General features: G+C 39.1%; 1 protein-coding gene and 1 pseudogene across 3 annotated transcripts in view; both read right to left on the bottom strand.

The window, feature by feature from the left end:
• ADGB (androglobin) overlaps window positions 1–20,301 on the bottom strand; it is a 203,825-nt gene that overhangs the window by 7,745 nt on the left and 175,779 nt on the right. For 2 of the 3 annotated variants that reach the window (XR_009738581.1, XM_061428239.1), the window contains exons 30-33: window positions 16,317–16,489; window positions 10,162–10,338; window positions 9,320–9,422; window positions 6,291–6,425 (exon numbers count right to left, since the gene is read on the bottom strand). Coding sequence is in view for 2 of the 3 variants with exons in the window: in XM_061428239.1 (XP_061284223.1) it covers window positions 6,291–6,425; window positions 9,320–9,422; window positions 10,162–10,338; window positions 16,317–16,489 (588 nt within the window). In the remaining variant the exon portion in view is untranslated. Of the gene's footprint in view, window positions 1–6,290; window positions 6,426–9,319; window positions 9,423–10,161; window positions 10,339–16,316; window positions 16,490–20,301 lie in introns of those variants that run through there. The other variant, XM_061428240.1, reaches the window with a different exon arrangement.
• LOC133254471 (calcium-independent phospholipase A2-gamma-like) lies at window positions 12,446–15,508 on the bottom strand (annotated as a pseudogene).

Below are 20,301 nucleotides of genomic sequence, written 5' to 3'. Positions count from 1 at the left end.
TCAAGAAACACCAGGAGTAACAGGCACATTTGGCCTTGAGTACAGAATGAAGCAGGGCAAAGGCCACTAGAGTTTTGCTGAGAGAACACACTGGTCATAGCAAACACCCTCTTCCAACAACACAAGAGAAGACTCTACACATGACATAACTAGATGGTCAATACCGAAATCAGATTTATTATATTCTTTGCAGCCAGCGATGGAGAAGATCTATACAATCAGCAAAAACAAGACCGGGAGCTGACTGTGGCTCAGATCATGAACTCCTTATTGTCAAATTCAGACAGAAATTGAAGAAAGTGGGGAAACAACTAAATCATTCAGATATGACCTAAGTCAAATCCCTTATTACTATACAGTGGAAGTGAGAAATAAATTTAAGGGACTATATCTGATAGACAGAGTGCCTGATGAACTATGGATGGAGGTTCATGACATTGTACAGGAGACAGGGATCAAGACCATCCCCATGGAAAAGAAATGCAAGAAAGCAAAATGGCTGAGGAGGCCTTACAAATAGCTGTGAAAAGAAGGAAAGTGAAAAGCAAAAGAGAAAAGGAAAGATATACCCATTTGAATGCAGAATTCCAAAGAATAGCAAGGAGAGATAAGAAAGCCTTCTTCAGAGATCAGTGCAAAGAAATAGAGGAAAACAACAGAATGGGAAAGACTAGAGATCTCTTCAAGAAAATTAGAGATACCAAGGGAACATTTCATGAAAAGATGGGTTCAATAAAGGACAGCAATGGTATGGACCTGACAGAAGCAGAAGATATTAAGAAGAGGTGGCAAGAATACACAGAAGAACTGTACAAAAAAGATCTTCATGACCCAGTTAATACCAATGGTGTGATCACTCACCTAGAGCCAGATATCCTGGAATGTGAAGTCAAGTGGGCCTTCGGAAGCATCGCTACGAACAAAGCTAGTGGAGGTGATGGAATCCCAGTTGAGCTATTTCAAATCCTGCAAGATGATGCTGTGAAAATGCTGCACTCAATATGCCAGCAAATTTGGAAAACTCAGCAGTGGCCACAGGACTGGAAAAGGTCAGTTTTCATTCCAATCCCAAAGAAAGGCAATGCCAAAGAATGCTCAAACTACAGCACAACTGCATTCATCTCACACACTAGTAAAGTAATGCTCAAAATTCTCCAAGCCAGGCTTCAGCAATACATGAACCATGAACTTCCAGATGCTCAAGCTGGTTTTAGAAAAAGCAGAGGAACCAGAGATCAAATTGCAAACATCCACTGGATCATCAGAAAAGCAAGAGAGTTCCAGAAAAACATCTATTTCTGCTTTATTGACTATGCTAAAGCCTTTGACTGTGTGGATCACAATAAACTGTGGAAAATTCTGAAAGAGATGGGAATACAAGACCACCTGATCTGCCTCTTGAGAAACCTACATGCAGGTCAGGAAGCAACAGTTAGAACTGGACATGGAACAACAGACTGGTTCCAAATAGGAAAAGGAGTATGTCAAGTCTGTATATTGTCATCCTGCTTATTTAACTTCTATACAAAGTACATCAAGAGAAATGCTATGTTGGATGAAGCACAAGCTGGAATCAAGATTGCCGGGAGAAATATCGATAACCTCAGATATGCAGATGGAACCACCCTTAAGGCAAAGAACTAAGTCAAGTCAAAAAGAACTAAAGAGCCTCTTGATGGAAGTGAAAGAGAAGAGTGAAAAATTTGGCCTAAGTCTCAACATTCAGAAAACGAAGATCATGGCATCTGGTCCCATCACTTCATGGTAAATAGATGGGGAAACAGTGGAAATAGTGGCTGACTTTATTTTGGGGGGCTCCAAAATCACTGTGGATGGTGACTGCAGCCATGAAATTAAAAGACCCTTACTCCTTAGAAGGAAAGTTATGACCAATCTACACAGACAATTAAAGAGACATTACTTTGTCAACAAAGGTCCATCTAGTCAAGGCTATGGTTTTTCCAGTAGTCATATATGGATGTGAGAGTTGAACTATAAAGAAAGCTGAGCGCCGAAGAATTGATGCTTTTGAACCGTGGTGTTGGAGAAGACTCTTGAGAGTCCCTTGGACTGCAAGGAGATCCAACCAGTGCATTCTAAAGGAGATCAGACCTGAATATTCATTGGAAGGTCTGATGTTGAAGCTGAAACTCCAATACTTTGGCCACCTGATGTGAAGAGCTGATTCATTTGAAAAGACACTGAATCTGGGAAAGATTGAGGACAGGAGGAGAAGGGACAACAGAGGATGAGATGTTTGGATGGCATCACCAACTCAATGGACATGAGTTTGGGTAGGCTCTGGGAGTTGGTGATGGACAGGGAGGCCTGGAGTGCTGCAGTCCATGGGGTCACAAAGAGTCGGACACAACTGAGTGACTGAACTGAACTGAACTGATATCTGCAGAAAGTTTGCATTGTTTTAAGTCACTAAGTTCATGATTATTTTTACAGGATAGGAAAATCATACAATTATGTTAATTTGTTTTTATTTTTGTTAAATATTTTATTTAATTGTACACCTTCAGAATTTTGAAATGTTTCTAAATCAATCTTTTCCATTTGATCATTGCTTTTTGGGAGAGGCTATGTCTAGTTTTCACTGTGTCATGCAAAAAACCCCAATCTCCCATTGACCATTTAATCATGATTTTCACATGTGGTTGTAAAAGTCTCTAGGAATATTGTAAAGTGATTAATTCATAAAAACTTTTAAAAAGGGATTATTAATTCATAAATATAATCTAATGCAAAATTTTATAAGCATAAAAAACAATATCATCAAATTAATTTTTCATTTTTCAAAAGTATGCCTTTATCAGCAGGATGCAAGTAAGAAAAAAGAATACCATACTACAAACCCCAACTTTGCTCCATCAATAAAACAGAAATTCAGTCATGTTTTTCACTTTATAACATTAAATAAAATATTCCTAAAATATTGGCATCTTATATACAACAGGACTCTTCTAGAAACCAGTGGTTAATAACTTATTTTTTCATTATGGTTACTCTGTGATTTTACATTTCTAAAGTTCAAGTGTTTTTCTTAGGAACATATCTACTTTTGTTGCATTTATTTTTGGCATTCAAACTTGAATTGTTTCTTTTTTTATTTTATTTTATTCTTTAACTTTACAATATTGTATTGGTTTGCCATATATCAAAATGAATCCGCCACAGGTATACATGTGTTCCCCATCCTGAACCCTTCTCCCTCCTCCCTCCCCATACCATCCCTCTGGGTCATCCCAGTGCACCAGCCCCAAGCATCCAGTATTGTTAAGACGCCAACTCTGCTCACTTTGATTGGAAAGAAAATGTTTTTGATTAATTAGATGTTTATGTTCTTTTGCATCCTGCCAAATAATATATATTTTAACAGAGAGGATGTAAAAGGGGCCAAGAAGGTTAATGTTTATGTTCATCTGTAAAACTGTTGTATCAGAATAAAGTGTATCTGAATAAGGTGCTTCCCAGGTGGCACAGTGGTAAAGAATCCACCTAACAGTGCAGGAGATGTAGGAGACATGGGTTTGATAGCTGCATTGGGAAGACGCCTGGAGAAGGAAATGGCAACCTACTCCAGTATTCTTGGATGGAAAATCCCATGGACAAAGGAACCTGGCAGGCTACAGTCCACGGGGTCACAAAATAGTTGGACGCAACAGAGCGTGTGTGCACAAAATAAGGTGTAAGCAGAGGATGGACTTGGACCTCCATAACAGTGTAGCTCAAAGAGTCTGTGTGTGTGTGTATGTGTGTGTGTGTGTGTGTGTGTGTGTGTGTGCCCGCATGTGCTATCCTGCTGCAAACAGATACTCTATGGGATGAGTCTTGAGAGTGCACATTTTGAAATATTTTTATAGCAATTACTCATCACTGGATCATTTTATTGTATCCTATAAAAGTTTCAGTTTGCAACAGAATCAGCAGAAAACTTTTCATTGTAGATAGTAAGACAATAACCATTTAAAAGGCATGGTGAAGAATGAGTAAGTGAAGTTGCTCAGTTGTGTCTGACTCTTTGCGATTCCATCGACTATAGCCTACCAGGCTCTTCCATCCATGGGATTTTTCAAGCAAAAATACTGGAGTGGGTTGCCATTTCCTTCTCCAGGAGATCTTCCTGACCCAGGGATTGAACCTGGGTCTCCTGCGTTGTAGGCAGACGCTTTACCATCTTGCGCCACAAGGGAAGATCCATCGACTTATTGTAAAGCCTGGAGAAAAGTTTGGGAATAAAGACCAAGGCACTTTCCAAGGCCCCCAGAAATAATAGGGAAATTGAAAGCCAAGTTGGCACTCGAAGTTGATGATGGCTTGGTGTTGCAAAAAAAATGCTTGGATGTGAAATCAATAATGATAATGTTTACATGTCCTCTGGCATTATGGAGGAAGTTGTTCTAAGTTACCTATTATATATGAAGATAGTAGCAAGAGTAGGGTAGTATTTGAAGAGTCACAAACAAATGAGTAAATAAATATACATATATGTATATGTATGTTGCTATTTGGGGATTCCAGGTGGTGCTAGTGGTAAAGAACCTGCCTGCCAATGCAGGAGACATAAGAGACGTGGGTTTGATCCTTGAGTTGGGAAGATCCCCTGGAAGAGGGCATGGCAACCTACTCCAATATTCTTGCCTGGAGGATCCCATGGACAGAGGAGCCTGGCATGCTACAGTCTACAGGGTTGCGAAGAGCTGGACACAACTGGAGCAACACGGCACACACATATATTGCTGTTCAGTCACCAAGTCATGTCTGACTCTTGAGCCCATGGACTGTAGCCCTCCAGGCTCCTCTGTTCATGGAATCTCCAGGCAAGACTGCTGGAGTGGGTTGCCATTTCCTTCTCCAATGTATGTGTGTATATGTATACAAATGTAAAGCCCAGAGCATGTAAAGCTGTCACAGGGTCTACAGTCTCCTATGGGTAAGGTGTCTTCAGGAGAGAGGGCCAATTTGTGATGCACCAACAGCAGAGGTGGGAGCAACACACACAGTTCCAGAGAACAGCTAGGTAACCGGACCTGTGATTCTCAAGCAGGATGGCTGCTACAGCAGCAGTATCCGGGGTATACAACAGGGTTTCAGAGCCATATGATGTACTAGAACCACACAGTAGCACATCCCTTTTTGGTGGGAGGGTAAGTAAATTTCTTTTTGATGGTACATAATTAAACTTATCATTTTATATTAAAATAAAATGATAATAAGACATATTTAAGAGTGCTTTGAAGAATTTTTTGCTTGAGGACAGGCTGCTTTGGTCACTAGATCTTCCATCCCTACTCATTTTTACCTGTCCTCTCTGTTTTGTGACCCCTCCTTATTACCCCAAACTATACCCACATAAGGGGTTAATATCTAAAATATATAAACAGCTCATACAACTCAATATCAAAAAAATACAAATCTGATTAAAAATGGACAGAAGACCTGAATATACATTTTTCCAAAGAAGACATACAAATGACAAATAGGCACATTATAAGATGCTCAACATGCTAATCATCAGAGAAATTCCAATCAAAACCACAATGAGGTATCACTTCATACCTTTGGAATGACTATTGTCAAAGAAATTATAAATAACAAATATTGGCAAGGGTGTGGAGAAAAGGGAACCCTTGTACACTGCTGGTGAGTATGTAAATTGGTGCACCCATTGTGGAAAACAGTCTGGAGGCTCTTTAAAACACTAAAAATAGAGCTACCATATGATCTACTCCAGGGTATATATCTGAATTCCACTCTTGGGTATATAGCTGAAGAAAATGAAAACACTATTTCAAATAAGATACATGCACCTCAAATGCACATGTTCCATAGCAGCACAATTTACCATAGTCAAAATATAGAAGCAACCTGAGTGTCATCAGCTGATGAATAGATAAATAAGATATGTTGTGTACACACACACACACACACACACATATATTTGGCCACCTGATGCAAAAAGCTGACTCATTGGAAAAGACCCTGATGCTGAGAAAAATTGAGGGCAGGAGAGCAGGAGAGCACGGGGTGATAGAGGATGAGATGGTTGGATGGCATCATTGACTCAATGGACATGAGTTTGAGCAAACTCCAGATGGTGAAGGACAGGGAAGCCTGGCATGCTGCATTCCATGTGGTTGCAAAGAGTTGAACATGACTTAGCAACTGAATAATCAGTCAGTCAATCTATCTATATATAATATAATGGAATATATTGTATATATATAGTGGACAAATTTGTGTTCAAAACATGGATTTACCTTACCAATAAGGGCAATACTTACTGATGTTTTCCTTCCGTAAGCTCTGATCACGCTCTTCCTTCCCTGCTGGGGAAGATCCTCCACTTTCACTGTTTGTTGACTTTGCTAGATCCTTCATGCCCTTGCCTGCTTGCCACTTCTTCCACAGCATGCTCCCTGATGGGTATAGACTCTTTGTTACCAAAATTCATGGAACTTTATATGACTCTTTTATGGCACTCGAAGATGTTACTACTAAGTACGACATATACAGCACTAAAAAAACCTTGCATTCTACGAAATCACACACAAAAATAACAAGACATATAGAATACATAAATATGTAAAGTTCAAGAATGGGAAAAATTAATTCATCATCATAGAGATCAGACGAATGGTTTCTTTGAGGAAGGAAAAGTCTGGGAAAGAGAATGAAGAGGACTATTCAGAAAACGAAGATCATGGCGTCTGGTCCCACCACTTCATGGGAAATAGATGGGGAAACAGTGGAAACAGTGTCAGACTTTATTTTTCTGGGCTCCAAAATCACTACAGATGGTGACTGCAGCCATGAAATTAAAAGACGCTTACTCCTTGGAAGGAAAGTTATGACCAACCTAGATAGCATATTCAAAAGCAGAGACATTACTTTACCAACAAAGGTCCGTCTAGTCAAGGCTATGGTTTTTCCTGTGGTCATGTATGGATGTGAGAGTTGGACTGTGAAGAAGGCTGAGCGCCAAAGAATTGATGCTTTTGAACTGTGGTGTTGGAGAAGACTCTTGAGAGTCCCTTGGACTGCAAGGAGATCCAACCAGTCCATTCTGAAGGAGATCAGCCCTGGGATTTCTTTGGAAGGAATGATGCTAAAGCTGAAACTCCAGTACTTTGGCCACCTCATGCGAAGAGTTGACTCATTGGAAAAGACTCTGATGCTGGGAGGGATTGGGGGCAAGAGGAGAAGGGGACGACAGAGGATGAGATGGCTGGATGGCATCACTGACTCGATGGACGTGAGTCTGGGTGAACTCCGGGAGTTGGTGATGGACAGGGAGGCCTGGCGTGCTGCAATTCATGGGGTCGCAAAGAGTCGGACACGACTGAGCGATGGATCTGATCTGATCTGATCTGACTGGGATGTTTTATCGTGATCTGAACAGTGGCTCCCGAGTATACATGTATGTGAAAATACATCAAGCTGTTCAATTAAAATATGTGTCTTTATTAACTGTAGTTTACATGATAAGGTCAGTCTTCTCTGAGCTCTATTCTCCACTTGGCTTTGTCCTTAACTGGTGGTGAATCCCAGTTTTAGCAAAGAATCCAGCTAAACTAGTTTGAGAATCTCCCCACCACTGATATCTAATTAAACTTCTTATCCTCCTCTTCCCCGACCCTTGATACCTAGTCAAATTCATAGAGGTATTTTTTCATTAGTTCCCTGCTTGTTATAAGTCTTCAGTTGTTTGTGTTGTGTTCAGAATTGAGTTCAATCTCTCTCCTCTTACAATGGTCTTGAATATAATCTTCTTTGCCATTTTTAACAAGTATTCAGTGCAATAAATTTTATTTTACATAAACTTAACATAACTTTTAAAAACTTAATAATAAAATATAGAGCTTAATGAACAAGGACTGTATTCTATTCACCTTTATATTCCTAACATTATATTGAAAAGAAAGTGAAAGTATTAGTCACTCCATCATGTCCAACTCTTTATGACCCCAAGGACTGTAGCCCACCAGGCTCCTCTGTCCATGGGATTCTCCAGGCAAGAATACTGGAGTGGGTTGCCATTCCCTTCTCCAGGGGATCTTCCCAACCCAGAAACTGAACCCAGGTCTCCTGCATTGCAGGAAGATTCTTTACTGTTTGAGCTACCCAGAAAGCCATTACATTAGACTCTACTTATTACAGGAGTGAGTACTTTAAGAGTTAGAAATATTTAAATTTTTGTCAATTTTTAGATATATGATGTAGGAAGAATAAGGTGACCCTCTGAGTTTTTGTCTCTAAATGCTATAAAATAGGAATAAATAGTAAGGTGTACCTCATAGTTGCCATAGGTTAAAGTCAGGTAATAAGCAAAAGCACTTTGCGCCCACCCCAGAAAAACAGGATTAGGATGAAATTTATTGTTTATACTTTTCATATGAAAAGTTATGGAACATTACTTTTATAACAGTTATTGAGTTATACTCCCAAAGATGTGAAAGTGGAAAAGCACAATTTGTGAAGTGAATGTCTTTAGCCTCCCTGGACAGTGCAGTGCGGTGATAGATGTAGGCAGATGAGTATTTGTGGGAAGACTCTTGGGTGACAAAGAGCACTGTCTGCTTGCTGGCTGTTTCTTGGTAGCTTGTGAATTTAGAAAGTTACTCTGGGTCTGTGTCCTGGTAAGTTGGAAATAATATTATGTATCAGTGGGATGAAGTGAGTAGTAGATGAGATAGAAGTAAAGAATCTGTCGGCCAATGCAGAAGATGCATGTTTGACCCTGGCTGGGGAAGATCCCCTGCAGAAGGAAATGGCAACCCATTCCAGTATTCTTGCCTGGAAAATCCTATGATCAGAGGAACCTCGTGGGTTACAGTCCATGGGGTCACAAAGAGTTGGACATGACTTAGCAACTAAACAACAGCACCTGATTAGTATTTCATAATCCCAGACCCAAGCAAGTCGCTCAATAAAAGTAGTTAACTTCATTACTATGATTCTTATTGATTTTATTTATTGTTATTGGGATTAGAAAAGTGCCAGATTTATAGTTATATCCCTGCCTTCAAGTTTATATACTGCTACTTTCTAACCAGACTGCACCCTTATTTCTGGTTTCATTTTTTCTTAAGTGGTGAAAATCATATCTACTTGGGGACAAAGTAAACATCTGCTTGGTAAAAAGAAAATGCTTCAGAACCTATTTTCTTATTGAACAGTCCATGACTTTACAATCCTATAAGGAAATAGATTCTGAATTTTTTCTTTTTAGCAAGCATGACTTGTTGACTAGCTATTAAGACGTGCAGTTAACGGCTCCATGCTTGGGGCAGCTGGGACAGGGCCCACTGACCTTCTTCCCCTGCTTTGATTTGGCTTTCAGACACAGGCACGCACTCAGCATCAGGCGTTTTCCTAATGAACTGGCTGAGATAATGGAGACGAGCCTGGGCAGCCTAAAAGACAGACAGCATCAACACATAGTCCAGGAAACACCATCTCAACAGTACTCGTGACAAGGCGAAATGTCAGTGAATATGGCAGTCTGGTCCAGGACAGCTCTTACAAATCATCAAAGAAAAAAATTCTGAACCATTCATAATTTTGACAGTAATTCGTGAGAACTAGTGAAGAAGCAGTCCTAAAACTTAGACACTGGGCATGCCAGCTTAGATCCAATTGCTCCTGAACTGTTTTTGTCTGTCTCAATAACCCTGAGTTGGGGATATGAAACATATATAATAACAATGTTTCACTATGGCAATGATTCTTATATAAAATAGAGAGGGGGGAATCATGAAGTACCTGTATTTCACAAGGGCAGTGCATGCTTCTTCTTTATCTAAGGCATGTTCAGAATACTTGAAAGCATGTATTAGACATTTTTATGCTTTTTTAGTTGGCAGTGTTAAGGACACAGAGTGTTAATCCCAGATGATGTGAAAGAACAAGGTGACCTAAGGTTTGGGCCATAAGTGGTACCATAATGTGCTTTGCTTTCGCAAGTCATCTGGGTATCCAGATAGTATTAATAACATTTCACAATGTGTCCAAATGTGGTCTTAATACTTAGTTAGTTGACGTCTGACAAAATTTCAGATATTTCCTAAAGACTGTGGTTTCACCAATATGGCTCTTCCTTCAGACCACGCCCAGGAATGAAAGGTAAAGGACAATTTTTCAAACTCAGATAACCTTGATTGATCTTCCTGGCTCCGCCATCTCCCAGGCTTGCTTCATGGCTCGGATTTCATCTGCTCGTTCTGTATCTTTTTTCACTTCAAAAAATTCCGCTTCATTGTGCTCAGTGACCAGCCTCAGAATCCAGTAGGGTTTATTTGGGTCGTCTTGTTGAGGGTGGGCAGCACACATCTGACAAGGCACAGTAAAAAAGTTTGGGTCAGATGCTTTCTTCCTTTCAAGAGGGTCTAGATTTTACCTTATGATCCATTATTTCACTATTAAGTAGTTTACCCAAGAGAAATGAAAACATGTACTTGCAAAAAGACTTGGAAGAGAACATTTATTATAGCCTCGTTCATAACAGCCAGAAAATGGAAAACGATATAAACATCTGTCAATTGATGAATGGATAAACCAACTGTAGTATATTACTTTGTTGTTGTTGTTTAGTCGGGAAGTTGTGTCAGACTCTTTGCGACCCTATGAACGGTAGCCCACCAGGCTCCTCTGTCCATGGCATTTCCCAGGCAAGAATACTGGAGTGGCTTGCTATTTCCTTCACCAGGGGATCTTCTCAATCCAGGGATCAAACCTCTCTCTCCTGCTTGGAAGACAGATTCTTTACCACTGAGCCACCTGGGAAGCTCACATGGACCACTACTTAACATTAAAAAGTAATAAACTATTAATGCACACTATCGTGTGATTGAAGTTCACACAGACAATATTCTGAAATAAAGAAGTTGAACATAGAAGAGTACATCTTGTATGATTCATTTGTATGAAATTCCAGGACAGGAAAAACTTGTATGGGGGAGAGGTGTGGGGATGACATAATCCACTGTGGGGAGATTTAGGGGAATTGCTAGGCTTATGGACATGGGCTATAACCTAAACCTTGACAGAGATATATGGGGTACATGATGAGTGCACTTGGCAAAATTCATCTCACTGAAGTGTATATTTAATATTGCTGTATTTCACTGTATGCAAATTTCAACTGAAAACTATAAATAATTCTAAATTCCACTTAGGCTCATTCATACCATCTCTTTACATAAGGGCAGAAATAGTTATTTCCAAGTCTGTATATATTGATATACATTTGTTATGAAAGATAACATTTTGATGTCTTGTAGGATCACTTTCATGTACCTTAGGCTGGGAGATGATTGTCATAGGACTTGAAAATGTCTAAAAAATTGAGACTTATGGGTAGCAATCTGGTAGGGAGAGGAGCTTGAATCTGATGTGGTTTCTAGCACTTTCCATAAGACTGAGACAATGGCAATTATCCATATTACATAACGCAGATGGGGAAGTGGAGATTGGGGGGGCCACTGAATAAAGTTTTCATAAGCAGTTTGGTTTTAATGTTACGAAAAAGATTTCCTAGCTTTCTACAATATTCCCTTACTACTCTGATGAAAATTTAAATCTCACAATTGGAAATTCTTTTATTTGTTCTTTCTAAAGCACAGCACATAAGCTCTTGCCATCTTTCATACTGCTTGATAAATAAGTTTTTAAGAACCTTCTCCAGGATAAAGTTTTGATTAGGGAAGGGAACACTTTGAAGAACTAAGGGAAGGCCACGTGTCTGTAAGAATTTATGGATTGAATTTAGCTTGTTTGCTTTAACGTGGAATAGTTTTGTTGTAGTTGTTAATGATAGGACTATTTTCTCAGAAAATTCAAATAATTGATTTTATATCAGTGAATGATAAACTGGAGCTACATTTAGAAAAGTTAACACTCAACATTATCTTGAAGTTTCGAGGCAAAAAAAGTGGTTGATTGGAACATCATCTATATTTTTGAGCCACATAATGTTGCAAGAAACACATTTCAAATAGAAAACATCATCTGATTCTTTCACATTTCAAACATAATTGTAATTTGATAGAGAATGTTCCATTTTTCTGCATTTTTTTCAGATGATATTACACTAAAAGGCAACATTTGGACTGCAGAATACAGCTAGTGAGAACATAAGTAATGTAAATTTAGGAAGAGATTAGCTTCTTCATATGAAATAAGACCAGTGATCAAATAAATTCAACATGATTTTGGTGACTAAAGCAAAAATGCAAAGTGTATGATGTTTGGTTCATATGTTAATAAATTTTCAAACAACCAACAGTATCATACCAAAAGCTAATAAAATCAACTAGCACAATATTAAGATTCCTAAAACTTAGTTCATTATTAATGTCATAAAACCCAACTCCCATATGAATTCTGAAAGCAAACATACCCTTTGTACTTCACATGATGGTCTAAACATCATCTTTTTCAGGATTCCCTAGAACTTTTGGGTGTTTGAAAGTTACCTCATGCTGAATCCCACAATTCCATACTAAACCTGATGTATCTTCGGAACAGACTTTCATTTTGGAGAATATGCAGGCATTCCTCACAGTTTGGAAGAGAACAGGAGGCTTTCACACATGTCCATTTTTAGTTTTATCCAATCATTAGCTTTCTGAATAAATTTTTTGGACAATATTTCTGCAAGTTTTTCCATTTTTTCCTTATTTTCTTTCTATGGACTTCAACCTTTTTACCTGAATCTTATCTAGCCTTTTGTTTCAGCTTTCATCTAGAGTTAAGTGTTTACACATTATGGGATTGAATCTAAAATAGTAACGGGAAATAACAGAACATCAAGTATTATACGGGTTTTTTCTGTATCTGTAGCACTGTTGATAACTTCAGTTTGGTTTTCAAGTGTGTGTATGTTACAGTGTTTCTCACATCACTCTCATAATGTCCAATGCCCAATATTCCATGTCCTAGGCACGCTAATGGGATGTCTGACCACAAACATTTACACTCATTCGTTGCTAATACTGAGGGGTTAGTTGGAACCAAACTTCCCTCTTGATGAAGATCATTTTCCAAATGCACACTTTGCAAAGTAGCCTGAAGCAGCAGATGCAGCTCTGGTGGCCTACCACGTCTTATACTGACAGCCTTCCAACTACTAAGAGCTAGTAATAAAAGCTGTTGGCATTATCCCTCTGTTTACCATGGTACCTACTGCAGCTACCTTAAGACTTCTGGGATTTCTTGCTATTCCTATCATCAGTGTGTATCCCATTTTATCCTTAAGAATATTTCACAAAGTTTGACTATCATAAAATGCAGCGCTCCAATTCATTCTGACGGTTCCAACAAGTACATTTTGTGAAAACACATCCTATCTTCATTTTTGACAGAGTTCCTTACATTCACCCAAGGACATATGAAATGATTCCAATGTGAAGCTAACATGGTGCTTGTACTTCCACCACAAATGCAATCAAAGAACTGATAAACTGGCTTGTGTGTGAGTTCACCTGATTTCCATAATGTCTGAAGAGTTGTCACGTCCCTTATTCCTCCATCATCAATTGTGCAAATTCTTCCTTTCACTGGATTCATGTAGCTAAATTAAAGCCAACATTTTTCTAAATACAGTCTGAAAAATGCCATCTTCAATTTGTCTCAGTCCTAAAAAATATGGAATAATTCTTTCCTTGGCAGCCACTCCTTTTCCCTAAGGAAATTTTCGAAGATGAAAGTCACTTCTTCAATCCATTAATGCAGAGCTTTGGGTCAGTTGTTCTTAATGCTTGAATGAATGCCCAGGTTCTGTCATCAATACCTATCCTGGCACTTTTTTCTTATTGAAGAGATAAATGTTTTTTCTTCTCTCCTTTTTTGTCTTTGCTCCTAGTCTTGCTTACTTTTAACTGCCTCTTCCTGGAACTGAATCATACTTTAATTTGGTAACGAGTACACCAATATAACTACCTACACTAAAGCTCATCCACCTTCATTGAAATGAGTAAGAGAGTTTGCAATACTTTGCTTAGTATTAACAGAAGCTAGAGGAAGCTCAAGTGACCCACTTGGACCTACAGGCTTGTCCACAGCATATAAAGAAGATTCTGAGTCTAGCTTCTTACAAGTCAGGACACCAGTAACTGAAGAACTGTATTTTCTCTTTTCAGTGTTTCTATTTTCAATTTATGATTTGTCTTGGAAATGTCTATTTCTTTTTTTTGAGACTTTTCCCCTCACCTTTCAGGCATGAATTAATATGATTTGATAAAAGATAGAATGACTCTCCAAATTTTGTGGTTAAACCATTTGTGCTATGAAAACGACTTTGTTTACTCTTCCTTCATCTTTATACCCTGACTTCTCTTTTCTGCTGATTTAACACTATTTTTTCAGAGATTTGGCAGTTTGCTTAACATTTACCTGTTTTCATTGGCCACTGTAGGATACTTTTCTTAATATTTGAGAACTTGCTTTATTGAGCTAAACATGAAATCATTTCATTCTGATTGCCAAAACAGCCTTTGAAACAAAGTTCAAGGGTGACATATGAATGCTCACTTTTCTAAGTCCCTTAGGAGCACAAATGCTAAATTTCAAGATTCTAATATATAAACCTTGGTTGCTTGTAGAGTACCAGTGTTACTTGAAGTACGCGCTTCATTGTGGTCTATTTACACTTCATTTTGCTTTTACGAAATCCTCTTTGTAGGCTGATGTGGCTTATCCTCCAATAATGCTAAGGTGGGCCTAAGAAATACAGTTGCTTGCTTCTCTACTTCTTCAAAAGACCATTTGCATTATGGGATGCAGGCTGAAACTGCTTTTGTAACAGTGGCAATTCTCCTCTTCCTGGCATCGACATCGGACTGGAGCTGGCTTGCAACAGCTGAGCTTTCAACGCAAACAGAAGAGCAGCACCCTAAGCACCACCAGCCCCTCAGTTTCCCTTTGTCACCAGTGGAAGTTAAGTTAAGGTTATTTACCTTTCAATGTTTCCAAAGGTATACACTAAGAACTAGGAAATTACACCTTGAAAATGCAATTGGACAGGTATTTCTATGACTGGAGTATGGGAAAATGGAGTCATCATCTTTGAATCTGTTCATTTTTCTTTAGTGTCTGTTTTACTACCAATTGGAGAAGGAAATGGCAACCCACTCCAGTATTCATGCCTGGAAAATCCCACGGACTGAGGAGCCTGGTGGGCTACACTCCATGGGGTCACAAAGAGTCGGACATGACTGAGCGACTTCTGTGTGTTACTACCAATATACTATTTGGTTAACCAAGCTGGGAGATATCCTTTGTTCCTTCTTGCTGTTTGTCACCCCCTTTGGATTAATAACTACATACTGAGTTTGTTTCTTAGCTCAGACAGTTTGTTTTTTAGTTCTTTATTTCTCTTCTTCCTTTCTTTGACCTGTATCTGAAACAGCTTGTACTCTTTTGTCTGGACTATTGCACTGCTTTCTGATGGTATTCCTATCTCTAGTCTTTTTGCCTTTAATTTCACACCTTTAATAGTCATCAAGGTATCTGAAATGTAAATCTCATCATGTCAATACACTTCTTAAAGGCCCCACCTCCCACCCCCCAGCCCTGCATAGCCTAAGCTGCAAGCACCAATGATGGGAAGATTTTGTCCTTAAAGATAATTTGTCTTGAGTTCAGTGTTTAAACAGCTTGAATCTGAGTATCTTTAGGATTGTACTTGTACTCCTCAAATTTCCCACCCACATACTCCTCCTTACCCCTAATCATTGGGATTACTTAACAGGCAGTGAAAAAATTTGGAATCAGGATCCCTGGCTTGTAGAGTCCCACCTTTCTAACCAGGCTTGAAGGCTCCTCTCCATTTGATCCTTACTTAACCTCATAACTTAGTGACTAAAAAACCAGATGGTGTTGGATTTTGCCTCAGCATGTCTTTGATCACTGATTCAGTTCAGGATTCCTCTAGGCAGAGGTACCTATCCTTTCTACCACTGTGTATATCATATGTAACATCACAACTCTCTTTTTACTTCAGTCTCCTCCATTAGACTGTGAGTTCTTTGAAGGTAGGGGTTGTATAATGTTAACATCAGAAATCCAAGTCCCCAAAACATCTTACATATTAAAAGCTCAATTAATGCTTTTTGATACTAAACTAAAGAAGACTGCTTACAGAAGATGTCCAAGGAATTGGGCATTTAAAATATTTAAAGTATCCAGATGATTGCTGGACACAAGGAGATGGAATTTTTTGATTTTTTCCTTAAAAGATATGGTTAAATAGTGACCCAAGGAGCCTAAAGCTATGAAGCGATTCTGATAAGAAAGAGCATCACACCCACCTGAGGCTCAAAGCGAGGTGCTTGTTTTTCTTTGGCTGTCTTTTCTTTCTCAGAAGACTTTTCTTTACCTTTTCTTGTTGCTTTGGAAGTTCCTGAAGATTTTTGTCCCTCACTAATAGTGTGGGAATCTGGACTTCCTAGGGTAATTAATTCCTCATGTTTCTCTCCATGTGCTAGTGGAAAAAAAAGGAAACCAGTGAGTCATAATATAACATATCATATAGGAAGAAGGGAAGAAGTCAAAGAAAAATGGTTAGTACAGACCTTTGTATTTTTTTTTCTTTTTTTAAACAAACAAGTAAGCAAATGAACAGAATTTTTATAAAGACCTATGAGACTCACTTGTATACAATCGAGAGATAATTCACATACTATAAACTCCCCATTGAAATTATAAATCTGTAGTTTTGGTTTATTCATAAAGTTATGTAATGATCACTACTATCTAATTTATTCCTGATCTGGATGTTCTTAGGTCATTTTCTTGCCTAATTGCCTTGACTAATATCTTCAGTACAATGTTGAATTGATTTATCTCTGTTTTAATATTTATTAATCCCTTCCCACTGCCTATTTTGGGTTTAGTTTTTTCTTTCTTTTCCAGTTTTCTAGATTTTTTTTTTAAGGTGGAAAGTTATTGATTTGAGATCTTTGTTCATTTTAAATGCAAGCATGTACAGCTATAAATTTCCCTCCTAGTACTGCTTTCATTGGGCTTCCCAGGTGGTGCTAGCCGTAAAGAACCCACCTGCCAATGCAGGAGACATAAGAGACATGGGTTCAATCCCTGGGTAGGGAAGATCCTCTGGAAGAGGGCATGGCAACTCACTCCAGTATTCTTGCCTGGAGAATTCCATGGACAGAGGATTCTGTTGGACTCTGGTCCACAGGGTCACAAAGAGTTGGACACAACTGAAGTGACTTAGCACTCATGCAGGCACTGCTTTCGTGGCATCTGGTATGTTTTGCTATGTTGTTAATTGTTTTTCATTCATCTCTAAGTACTTTTAAATTTCCCTTATAGTGCACTTCATGTGGATATGAGTTACTGCCTACTGTCCTTTGATTTCAGCCTGAACGACTTCCTCTGGTGTTTCTCATAGAGCAGATTTGTTGGTAACATTTTTTTCAGTTTTTGTTTTTCTGGAAATGAGGCTTTGAAAGAGATTCAGTTCCATTTTCCTGTACCAGGAACACAGATTGTTAGATTTCAAAGACACTGCTTTGCTTGAGACCATGGGATGGGACTGGGACAAGTAAAAACCCTATAAACCTTCCTGTCCTTAAAGAGATAGGGTCATTTTTCTGGAAAAGAGCCTTTGATGATTTCTAGAATTCTAAAAGTTGATTCTGATAATCTCTGCTAGATTTTTTTATTGTTTTTATTGAGGATTTAATTTTTTTAATCCTTTTTATATTTTTTTGGTATTTCCATTGATGTTCTCATGGATTTCTTTTCTTCTTTTAACCTTCTGAGTTATCTCTGCACGATGTTTGTCTGGAGCAGAATCCTGAGAGAATGGAGAGTTCACATAGGCCAGTTTTCTCACAGTTGCCTGGAGACCTTGTCATAAGAGCATGAAATAGCAAAAAGCTCTGTGGAGGTAGGTGAGATTCCATTCCAAACAGCTCAGCCCTTGAATGTGATGAGTAGGCAAAGTAAAAAACGAACTGATTTAACTTGTGGGCAGAAAAGTGAAAATAATAAGACCACAGAAAGAAAATAAGGTTACTTAAATGAGAGTAAGAGTGAGGCACAAGGGTAGAGAAATGATGAATCATGACAACTGAACCAACAGACAAAGAAGGAAGGAAGACAAAGATTTTTATAGGAAGCCACACAATAAAATCATCTTCTATCAGAAACTCAGGAGAGAATGTAGAGACACTGCAAAGGACATGTTTTCTCTTTGGTTTTTTTGAGATCCTTGGTTAGCCAAAAACTTTGACGGTGAAAAAGCACTACTTGCACAGAAATGGGAGCCCATGTATTTCAGCACTGCTTCCCTGCAGAGCCCCTCATGGTGCCTCTGGTACATACAGATGGTACAGTACCAGCTCTCCACCTGTAGCCCAGGTATGAGAAAACTGGGCCTTGACCAGTCTCATTGGCTACTACCCCAGTAAAATGCAGGTCCCAGAAGTCTCAATGGCAGCAAAGTCAGGATTTAACTATATGTTAGAGATCTATCTATCTGTGACCAGTCCTACATAACAGGACCTCATAAAAGCTGGAGTAGAGGAAGTCATTCCTTATCATAAAGCAGCAATTCACAATTGTAATGAATGTATGAATTACTCAGGAAGACTGAAAAATGTAGATCTTGAAGCCCAAACCTCAGTCAAACCCCTTAGAGTTTAATATTGTTGTTGTTGTTCGCTTGCTCAGTTGTGTCTGACTCTTGCGACCCCATTGGATTACAGCACACTAGGCTTTCCTCTCCTTCACTATCTCCTGGAGTTTTCTCAAACATATGCATTAAGTTGTTGATGGCATCCAACCTTCTCATCCTCTGTCACCCCCTTCTCCTCCTGCCTTCATCTTTCCCAGCATCAGGGTCTTTTCCAGTGAGTCAGTTCTTTGCATCAGGTGGCCAAAGTATTGGAGCTTCAGCTTCAGCATCAGTCCTTCCAATGATTATTCAGGATTGTTTTCCTTTAGGATTACTGGGTTTGATCTCCTTGCAGTCCAAGGGACTCTCAAGAGTCTTCAGTCTTCTCCAGCACCACAGTTCAAAAGCATCAATTCTTCAGTGCTCAGCCTTCTTTATGGTCCAAATCTCACATCTGTACATGACTGCTGGAAAAACCATAGCCTTGACTATATAGACCCTTGATGGCAAAGTGATGTTTCTGCTTTTTAATACACTGTCTAGGGTTGTCATAGTTCTTCTTCCAAGAAGCAAGCGTCTTTTAACTGATATGGAGCCCAGAAATGTACAGATTTAAAACTACCTCAAGTAGTTCTGGGAGAAGGCAATGGCACCCCACTCCAGTACTCTTGCCTGGAAAATCCCATGGACGGAGGAGCCTGGTGGGCTGCAGTCCATGAGGTCGCTACGAGTTGGACACAACTGAGTGACTTCACTTTGACTTTTCACTTTCATGCATTGGAGAAAGAAATGTCAACCCACTCCAGTATTCTTGCCTGGAGAATCCCAGGGACAGGGGAGCCTGGTGGGCTGCCGTCTATGGGGTCGCACAGAGTCGGACACGACTGAAGTGACTTAGCAGCAGCAGCAAGTAGTTCTGAGTCATACTTAAGACTTTTAAGCAATGTATACAGCTTTCCCTTTCCATCGAAGTAAATGCTGCAAAGAGCTGGGCTGAACGGAAGAATACCACTGAGTGAGAGTTCAGTGAAGCTGAAGGTAACTTTGATTTTTATTTTATTTATTTATTTATTTTATATTTAAAAAAATTATTTATTTTAATTGGAGGCTAATTACTTTACAATATTGTAGTGGTTTTTGCCATACATTGACATGAATCAGCCATGGGTGTACATGTGTTCCCCATCCTGAACCCCTCTCCCACCACCCTCCCCATACCACTCATGGGTCATCCCAGTGCACCAGCCCTCAACACCCTGTCTCATGCGTCGAACCTGGACTGGCAATCTGTTTCACATATGATAATATACAAGTTTCGACGCTATTCTCTCAAATCATCCCACCCTCGCCTTCTCCCACAGAGTCCAAAAAAACTGTTCTATACATCTGTTTCTCTTTTGCTGTCTCTCATGTAGGGTTATTGTTACCATCTTTCTAAATTCCAGATATATGCATTAGTATACTACATTGGTGTTTTTCTTTCTGACTTACTTCACTCTTATAATAGACTCCAGCTTCATCCACCTAATTAGAACTGATTCAAATGTATGCTTTTTAATGGCTGGGTAATATTCCATTGTGTATATGTACCACAGCTTTCTTATCCATTCATCTGCTGATGGACATCTAGGTTGCTTCCATGTCCTGGCTAT

Source organism: Bos javanicus, chromosome 9, assembly GCF_032452875.1.
Source record: "Bos javanicus breed banteng chromosome 9, ARS-OSU_banteng_1.0, whole genome shotgun sequence".
In the NCBI taxonomy this organism is placed as follows: domain Eukaryota; kingdom Metazoa; phylum Chordata; class Mammalia; order Artiodactyla; family Bovidae; genus Bos; species Bos javanicus.
This window is presented reverse-complemented; position numbering and strand designations above follow the sequence as displayed.